This window comes from Eurypyga helias, unplaced genomic scaffold (genome assembly GCF_000690775.1).
Source record: "Eurypyga helias isolate BGI_N326 unplaced genomic scaffold, ASM69077v1 scaffold25329, whole genome shotgun sequence".
Classification (NCBI taxonomy): Eukaryota; Metazoa; Chordata; class Aves; order Eurypygiformes; family Eurypygidae; genus Eurypyga; species Eurypyga helias.
The window spans coordinates 3,969-13,999 of record NW_010270460.1 but is presented as its reverse complement, the minus strand read 5'-3'; the positions used below and the strand labels follow the sequence as shown (position 1 = coordinate 13,999).

The 10,031-nt window shown below is 46.0% G+C and overlaps 1 protein-coding gene across 1 annotated transcript in view; it reads right to left on the bottom strand.

The window, feature by feature from the left end:
- Nucleotides 1–617: 617 nt before the first annotated feature.
- LOC104514712 (protein unc-119 homolog A-like) overlaps nt 618–10,031 on the bottom strand; it is a 10,594-nt gene continuing 1,180 nt past the window's right edge. The window contains exons 2-6 of the mRNA XM_010158464.1: nt 5,928–6,072; nt 4,529–4,698; nt 3,544–3,646; nt 1,565–1,737; nt 618–730 (exon numbers count right to left, since the gene is read on the bottom strand). Coding sequence (XP_010156766.1) covers nt 618–730; nt 1,565–1,737; nt 3,544–3,646; nt 4,529–4,698; nt 5,928–6,072 — 704 coding nt within the window. The remainder of the gene's footprint in view (nt 731–1,564; nt 1,738–3,543; nt 3,647–4,528; nt 4,699–5,927; nt 6,073–10,031) is intronic.

The window sequence follows — 10,031 nt, the reverse complement described above, 5'->3', positions numbered from 1 at the left end:
AACGGTCTCCACCACGAGCATCAGTGTTGCTGAGATTAAACAGAACATTACATAGAAGGAACAAAACTAAAGGATGAGATACTTATTTAGATAAATAACCTAAAGATGAAACTTGCTTTTGTAAGAAGCGATGCTCAGCATGTTCAACTGGATGCACGAGTTAACTTGGCCATGCCTTTGGAGCATTCCCAAAGAGAAACAAATAAACAAGACTCTGCATTTGCATCCATCCACTCACGTGGCTGCTCAGATTACATTCTTTGAGAAAGCAATCTCATCCTAAAAGATACGGGAGGGCAAGAACGCAAATCCGCAGAATTAGGGCAAAATCCCACAAGGCCATTTTCAGAGCAGACACTTAAAAAAACTTAGGGAAGTGGTATCCAAAGATCATCTAGTATTGTAGAACCCTTTAAAGTTCTGAAGAACTGGGTCTGCTTCAAAGCTCAATAAAGATGAGACTGCCTAATTTAGTCATGAAACTCCTACTGTGGCAGAGTCCTTGGTTTGTGGATCCTCATCCAGTTGACACTGAGGCAACGGAACTGAAGGTGTTGGTATCCCTGACAACTTCGATGGGAAGGGGAAGGCCAGCAGGTTGGCTGTCCATCCTGTGCTCAAGGTCCTCCACTGTATGAATAATCTGCCTTGTTGTGCATCACGAGCTTGTTGTCTACAAAGTAGAAACTGTCCGACTGTGTCTCATATGGATGAAGGATCATCTCTCGAACTGCGGGGGTAAAAAGAAAATAATTAATCACGTTACACAACAGCCCTCCTGGGGCAAGGCTCTGCACCAGGTTTCCGTTACATTCAACAGCACTGCTCAGGGAACAGCAAACCCTCCAGTGAAAAACCAAAACCAAATCAGGAACCTACCCAACCCATTGGTTGGCAGTACCTTGTAAAAAAACTCAAACATAACCCAAATATGTTACGGCACCACACAAAGTGTCGGTGCTCTACTTAACCTTAGAACGATAACACACTAGAGGTTGGGCGTTGGTTTGTGTTAAAAAAAAGAGTGATAAAACAGCAAACTCAAAAAAAATTTGTTCCGGTGTGGCAATAATTAAGCAGTAGTGCCTTACTGTATTTTCCACAGACTGCAACAGTAGTGCAGGATTAGGGGTTGTAAAGAGTTTAAGGTCACACAGATTTAGTACTGATGCTACTGTGTCTTGGCAGAGAAAGTAAAAGTTATGTTCATTCCCAAACTAAAACTTCTGGAGCTACCAAGATAGCACATCAAACAGAACATAACGTGTCAGCCGCCCATTTCATGGACGTCTTTTTACTCCTAGTTTTTTGGCTGGTTTATGACACAATTGTCTTTTTTCTCCCTGACACTGAAGCTTCCCTTTTATGAATTTAAAAAAAACACCAAGCAAGCAACTGTCTGGTGGGTGACACCATACACGCTACCAGAAAACAAAATCTGTCTTAACACGGATAAAAACCACCTGGAAGTATGCTTTCTACAGACAGCTTTTAAGAAAGGGCTTCTTCAAAACACCTCAGATAACATCACTGTGTGCTAACCCAGTAATTAAAGAAAGCTTACTGAGGTCCTCAGAGAGCTGTGGGAATTCATAGATGTGCTCACAAGTATTTTTACTGCTGGGGATGCAGAACCCAAATTCAAAATCAAAGCTCTTAAGCAACTGATCCCGGAAGTAATGCCTCTCAATCATGCGGAAGTTATTAATGGGTTTGTCCCCTACTGTGAATTCCACCCTGGAAAAGAAGAATAAGATTGAAATGAGCTTTCCCCCTTGATTTTCAACTGTTCAACTGATTTTTAACTGTTCCTGAAATGTAGAAGAGACCTCTTCTAAAAAAATCCAGAAGTCTGAAGCACTGGTACTAACCAGATTGTTGTCTCCTCTTTTTCTTAAAGCATGCTACAGGGACACAACATAGCAATACAAATTATAGATTATACTGTATTATTATTATTATTTTTACTCAAATGAAAAAGACATTCAAGACAATTTTACAATCTTAACCTCAGCGCAAAGATCCCCCCAGCTATCCTGGATAGGCACTTCACTGGATCGCTCACGAGACGTTCTTTATGGCATTGATTTTTATATAAGTTATTGAATTTCTTCTGGTGGGTAGTAAAAAAGAAAAGCCAGATTTACAGAAAATGGTCTCTCTTCTGTTCCTGCTTTGTAAGTGGTAAAGGGGGACAAGTTCCAGCTGGCACTGTATTCAAGTTTCTCTTACCAAGAAGCATGACCTCATGGAGAGAGACAGGTATTAGTTACATGTGACATGCTACGAGCACACCAGGAGGGCACTGTTACGAGTTTGGCACAAACCAAAAGTTGAATATTTGCCCTTTTAACCGACAGTGGACAAAAAGGTGCTAAGTGATACGTAACTGTAATTTCTCTTCCAAAACAGAACCTACATGGTGCACATCTTTAAGATTAGCAGGAAATGGTAATGTGCAACCTTGCTTTCAATATATTGTCTGACAACAAATTTCAGTTCTTTTGCAGCATAACCAGATGCTGAATTTCAATCAAGCTCTCGAAAATACGTTTCAATTTTTTTAGCAAGGCTACCGTACATCAGTTCCTGTGAAACGCATGTTTGCTGCCGAAGGATCTATAACTGCGCTCCAACAGGAATCAAAACCAGTGGTTCCTTCACAAACAGGTTTGTGTTGGAAACCGAACGGATGCTCGATTATAGTATTACGGACTCAATGACTTAATACCAATGGGCATAAAGCTCTTGATTAGATCTACTAATTTAAACTTAAGTGAATGTAGGGAGAAACAAAGTTAACAACATGCCGTGCTATGACCCCATATCCTTCTAAAATCTTCAGCAAGGATAAAGAAGCCCACCAGCCTGCTCTTCGGAGTGCAGAAGAGGAAACACAGCCAACACATGCTATTTAACTGCAGAAAAATCTGTAGTTAGTAGTAACTCAGTAGTAATAGTGTAGTTACTAGTAATCACAACTAACTTTGGGTAAAGAAACAATACATTCTGTCACCTGTATTAAAGTAGCAATAACTTTGGCCTAAAGCTTTACAGAAAGAGACTTCGGGTGTCCCGTTTCGGTGTGGTTAATTGACGGGTGCAATACTGCTGTACTACCAGACACGCTGAGGATCATCCTGGGACATAAAGTGTCAAACATTACTTCACCATTTCAGGTGCATCTATGGATTAACGGGTTTTGGGGAATGCAGCAAGGAAGGCTGCAGACACACCTTCCAAAACCAGCAGAGCCTCTGACAAACAAACTATACCGCACAGAGAAGTTGGAATATCTGGCTGCTCTGTCCACCTTACTTTGCCCCTTTGTCTCTTTGACACCATGCCTATTCCTCAGGTAAATAAACAAGCTAAAGGGATGGAGAAAGCAAGGCATCCAGCAAAGATGTTTGGAGACTCTCATAATAACCAAAGATCCCTATTAAATCAACTTCCTGACAGGATCAACAAGAAAGAGCCACTTTTTAGAGGATTTCAGTTGTTTCCTCTACTAGAACAAGTATCACGGGAGCAATTACTTACGTGGCTCCCACTTGCCGAAGTCTAAGAAAAGCTGGGGTAAACTGATAGCGTACAAACCGGCCAGCATTGGGGTCAATGTCCTTCTTGTCATTGTGTTCACGTTCTGGAAAAGCGCAAAGTAAAGCTCCGTCACAGTCGTCTAAGAAACAGAAACCCAGTGAAAAATACTTGGATCATACAGTATTGAGTCATATAAACCAGGAAACTATTCTGAGAACGTCTGGTGATGTGCTGACCCTCTTCCTACCCTCTCAAGGCATCCACTCCCAGCCACTCAGAGTATGGCAAGATGGCCCTTTGCTTTCACGTTCTTATCTTCTGAAGTGACTTACTGCTCCTACCTCTGATTCTGGATTACAGCACGACTCTGGACAAGCCGTTTCACCTTAGTGGTCTGGTTTGCTACCCCTAAGCTACAGAAAACTTCCTCTCACCTGCAGCGAGATGGGGAGGATTTGAAAGAGTGCTCAATCAGGAAAAGAAGAGTTGCCCTGGGTTTTTATTACCACTGGCAACAGGTAACACTTGGATGGTTACAGTACCTAAAAATTATGAAGAAAATTTGTTTAAAAATGCAAATTTTCAGTTTGTCTGATTTGCACAAAGTTTCTCCCTGGTGGAACTACCGTTTTCCTGACTCCTGAGTGAAAGATGTTACACTCCGTAACAGGGGGACTCCGGCTGATGAAACTAACACACGGCGACCTCCTCCTCCTCCGCTCCTGTTTACAACACCCATCTGTCCTTCCTCATCGCAGATGGCAATCGTAAGGACATAGCAGCAGCGAGTCGTGCTCCCTATGTCGGTACAGAGGGACACCTGAATAGCATTTCTGCTGCAAGCTGGGACTCTAGCCCTCTTCCCATCAAGAGCATCTCCTATTTTTGGGAAATGTATTGAGTAAAAGGAGTGGGAAAAGGCAAAAGGAAGCGACAGTAGCATTTATTTGTTCATGAAAATGGTATTTTGTGTGTGTGGACTCACCTGAAGCTGCTGGTTTGGTGATTTCAAACAAGACTGTGCCAGATTCCATGTCCCGGATTTTGAACCTGGTGAAGTCTATCTTGTAAACATTTTCCTCTGGAGTGCACAAATAATCTGCAGAGGAAAGCAAATTTAAATTAAGGCTGCCCAGAACTCCCAGGTATCCCTCTCTGGAGGTCACAGCCAGCAGTGAGAGCAGCCTGAATGCTGACACCCCCCTGCTTGGACAGGACAGGGACTAGGCTTCTCCCCCCCAGCACTCATCATCTTTTTCCCACCCTGTGCCAGCATCTTCTGCAGCCATTTCTCCCCAGGGTATTGAGAATAGTCAGCACCTCCACCAAATCCCAGCCTTTCCAGTGTAAGAGGCTTTGCCAGTTTTAAAAATTGCCCGCTGGCAGAATGCAAGTGCTAAGCAGCTTTGTGAGCACTAAGCTGACTGCACTTAACTGGCACAGGGGTGTCCCCCCTCCTGCCACCTCTGCAGACAGGATGGTCTCTCCGATGATGCTTGTCCCACACAACAACTTTTTCTTCCTTGGCACTGAAAATGGTGTTGAAACCTTTCCCTGGATTAGGAAAACAGTCTGGGAACCAAACCCTTCCCTGCTTCCACCAGTCTTTGGGAGAAAGGCATTGCTTCTGGCTTCAGCCTTGCTGTGCCCTGAGACAGCTTCCTGGCCTGGCTATCAGCCTCTCTGGGGAAAGAGGAGTCGTACTTCATTTTCACTGTGTGTATAAGCACAGGTTGAGAGCAGCTCCAATAACTTTACCCTGACAAATCTACGTAAACATTGTATGTACACAAGCCAGGGTAGCTTTGGAACAACCGTGCATCTGCATGTTGTAGGAAACTTGTTCTAGAGGATCTACGGTGAAAGTCATACTTCAACATGCTGATTCTAAGCCCTTCCTCAGCTACTATTTTTTTTATTTTTTTCCATCTGCTTTCCTGTTTCTAAAATTCAAATACATCCATCCACCTCAGGCTTATTCACTGACTACACGAAACCAAGTTAGAGAGCACCCAGAGCTCGTACCTGCCCCTTACAGCCCCTCCTTCCGCCCAGGTACCTACGTGATGGTGGGGGTTTATGGCTCAGGGGCAGCGGTTAGCACACCTCAGGGATAAGTTAGTAAAAGATTGCTGTGGCGTAGTAAGAGAACCCAAATGCAACTACCAGACAGCAAGGCTTTCACGTGGGATCTGTAATTACAGAAATCAGGCCCCTGCGCAGTGAGAGACAAATCTGTGTCAGCGCTATGGAAGATTGCTCTGAGGCACTGCTGATCTGCACATCTAGCACCTCTGCTTCCCCAGAAGCCTTTTAGTCTTTGCAGATCTCCTTAACTTGGAGTCTGACTGCTCTGGTACAAGGGACAGAGCTGTCAGACGTACCCTCTGGATGGCTTTAGGGCTCTCTGCCACCATCGCCAGGCAGTGAACGCCCAAAGGAAATGGGCTTTAAGGGAGAGGACTGTGTTCGAAGCACCTCTGGCATTTGGCAACGCAGCAGAAAGCAAAACTAACACCAGCACCCGCACTGTCAAGAAGAACAAGACAAAAGCTCAACGTCTTTACTACCACAAGAAAATGCAAGCCTACTGTTAGACTGACAGAGGCTAAGAACGGCACAAAATCGTCTTTTCTGCCTTTAACAGTAGCCAAGGAGGTGGGACAGAAATTTAAATCAACCCCTTGCCTTCAGCCCCAACCTGTAGCAACCCTCCGGTAGATGTCCTGCAATTACACCATGATTTTAGGTTCCAACACATTAGCCAGCCCAAATTCTTAACCCATCCCACAACTTCCCCGCTCCGAGCAGCCGCATGCAAAACACAAACAGGCAGATGCAGGAGCAGCTTCCCACAGTCACGGCTTCACCTCCTTCGGCCCACGGCCATGCTTGGATCAGCTGCTCTCCACGAAGGCAAGGGGGCTGTACCAGTACAGGCTCGTGGTCGCCTGGGAGCCCGGGACACCTTCTCTAGAGCTGCAAGTTAATTATTAAGTGTTTTTCCTCCTGCAGAATTCCTGCCCATCCAGCACCATGGCAACAGTTTTATCCCCCTCCTTGGCAGCAGCGTTGCTGCAGTAACAGTGTCCATGACTCATCTGGAGGAGAGGAGAGCCAAGCAGAGCCACCAAAGAGGAGTAAACCCCAGGCAGAATCCCCACCAGGCTCACCGATGTTTGCGCTCTATTTTCCAACTCTTTTTCCACTGAAAATAGTGTAAACCTTTTCTTTTTTTTTTTTAATCAACATGCCAGTAGCTAACTGGATGGCATCTGGGAAGATTAGCTGCCAGAGTACTGCAATCAAGTGGTTTTTCCTCCTCTGGCAGTGCCCAGTTTCCTAACAGGAAAAACAAGAGGTATAGATATTCTTCTCAGTCTGTATTAAATTCACTTGCAGCAATTCTGTTTCAAAAAAATCAATCAAGTAGCCACGTGCTGGTTTTTTCCCCCCATACATAACAGGAGCCCGCAGCTACACTGGAAAGTCTTATTGGGAATGGGAATTGCAATTGGCAGATACTTCTGCTTCGCTGAGCACTGTCAAATTGGCTAATCTCATCCCATACATACTTATTTTTAAATTACTGTAGGGCCCAGTTGCCCACACTTCCGTGATGCGTTTAAATGTATCATCTGCCTTCGTTATCCTAATTCACCATCACCACAGTTTGGAGAATGGAGGCAGCATCCATGTCTATTTTAGTTAGACGTAAGGCAGCTCAAACCTCCATCGAGTGAAGTGGATCATTACAAGAAAGACAGGCTTGGTCTTTCGGGACAGAACATTTCCTTGTTTCTTCCACTTCCCCTGAAGCAGGTTGTGTTGTTTCCCCGTTAATAACCACATAATCACGGTATCTCCCTGAACTTCAGCACTTGCCTGATTCAGGGCTGACAGAGCACATTCCAAACAAGGGACGAAGGGACGGACACACCAGCACTGTCTTAGGAAACCCAACACATCAGCTTTGTCCTGAAGCACCCACATTAATCATAGAATCACAGAACCATGGAGTTGTTTGGGTGGGAAGGGACCTTAAAGCCCACCCAGTCCCACCCCCTGCCATGGGCAGGGACACCTTCCACCAGACCAGGTTGCTCCAAGCTTCATCCAGCCTGGCCTTGGACACTTCCAGGGATGGGGCATCCACAGCTTCTCTGGGCAACCTGTCCCAGTGCTCCCCACCCTCTGCGGGAAGAATTTTTTCCTTATATCTAACTTAAATCTACTCCCTGTCAATTTAAAGCCATTAAGTAGTGCAAAACCAGGACACACAAGAAGAGCATTTCCTACTCCTTCCTAAAACCCAGCGAACTGCCACATCCCAGATCTCCATACCCAAACTCTTCTTGGAAAGACTTCACCAACTGAGTTGAACTTGTTCTCAAAGCAAAGAGCAACTTGTGACTTTCCTGAGCCTGGGACTAGCAGCTACTTCTCACTCACACACCACCATTCCTGCCTGTGCCTCTGCAGCTTCTCTCCCATAATCCCTGTATTACGTAGGTTTTGAAGTTTGGAAGCACAACTAGAAACACTGTGGTGGTCTCAGGAGGCAGCAGAGACTTCCTGAGCCAGACACAATGGATTCCTTCAGGAATTCTCCTACTCCCTTTGTATGAAAAAGTGATTCCAAAAAAAACCCCAAACAGCAATCTGTAGCAAGGCATTTGTTAAGGTCTCCAGCTTTGTTATCAGAAGCAGCGGATGCTCATTCCCTGTTTACAGCTCCAATCCAATGCAAAGAGCCGGATCTCATCCAGGAAACCTTCCTCCCCTCCCAAACCCAACCAAGATTGTAAAAGAAACCGGCCCGGCAGCCTCAGCAATGCGTGCAGGCATTGCCTATCCTCTGGTGAACAATGCTACGCTGTGAACCCTGGTGCCTACTCCCAGCCACGTGTTTTAGCAAGCTGGTGTTACAAAAGAGCACAAAAGGTGAGGGATAATACAATCCTGGATAACACAAGAAGGCAGCTAATGAAGGCACTTTCTCCTCCTGCCCTCTCTGTGCTATTTCAGTTATCCAATGGATGAGATTAGGTGTTTGATCCTCATCAGAGAAAGCTAAAAGTTCACCCTATATTTCTAGATTTCCTTCACAACCACCCCACACTTTATCAAGAGGAGCTCACGGGCAATAGGGTTTGCACTCCTTGTCGCACTCCTTTCAAGATCCCTTCTCCTTCTCTGCAACCCGGAGAGCGCACGTGTCCCCTCTCACAGACACAAAGGATATTTCTGCGGTGCTCATCGGAGCGTTTAAGCTCACAACGGGCAGCTCCTACTTTAAGGCTTTAACAGCTCCCCGAGGAAAGCAGAGAACACTTGGGGTGAGAAAGAAATCCAAATCTGGTCATGAAAATAGGTGTAAATCAGGAGGATGCCGTACAAGAAACAGATGCAACAGCAGTCACTTGTAACAGGGACGTGTCTCTTTGCAACACAGGCAACAAGAAGAATTTGGGGAATGAGAAGACTCCCAGGGCTATGCAGGCCTATTTCTTAGCCTGCACTAGCCAACAAGGTCAGAAGCTATTTTGAAGACACCTCCCAAGACGTAAGACAGGTATAAAGCAAAGACAACTGCAGATGAATTGCTTGGAGCTGGAGATTAGGAGATTATCAGATTGAAGAGTCTCAGGAGGAAGCGAGCAAAAATAGCACGAACCCCAGGAAGATGCAGAGCAGTGACGCAGGATGGAGCGCAAGACCTCGAGGGGAAGGCAGGGCAGGTTTCAGGCGGCACTGATACGCCTGCTTAGACAACCGGAGTTCAACTAAATTAAAAACTGGACCATTTCCCCCTCCCTCTGCCTCAGCAGTTCCACCCCCGTAAAGAGGGGCAGGGAAACAAGCCGAGCCAGCCAGGCCAGTGCTATTTCTGAAGCCATGGGGTCTGGGTAATTGGGGGGAATGGGGAGTGCAGCCCCTGCAGCCCTCCCACCTAGCTCAGTACCTGGGCTGCTGTGAATGCTCCAGAGGGAAAATCTCCCAGCAGGAGCATCCCACGTGAATTTTTCTGCAGTAGCACATTTAATGACCAACTGAACGAAGCTGAGGGCGGGCTCTGAGCTGGAGCATTTACCAAGGTCCCCATTGCCCCTAAGGTGCACCCACCATGCACCGAGCCCTTTCGCACGGCTCACTGCCCTCCCAGGCTCTGCTTTCTGTGCCAGCCTGCTCACCTTGGATTTTTTTAGCTAGAGCTTTCCAGACGTCACTCTCTCCCAATTAACTGGATCACAGTCCTCCAGGCCTTGTTAAGGAAGGATGGAGAGCATTTACCAAGGTCCCCATTGCCCCTAAGGTGCACCCACCATGCACCGAGCCCTTTCGCACGGCTCACTGCCCTCCCAGGCTCTGCTTTCTGTGCCAGCCTGCTCACCTTGGATTTTTTTAGCTAGAGCTTTCCAGACGTCACTCTCTCCCAATTAACTGGATCACAGTCCTCCAGGCCTTGTTAAGGAAGGATGGAGCCA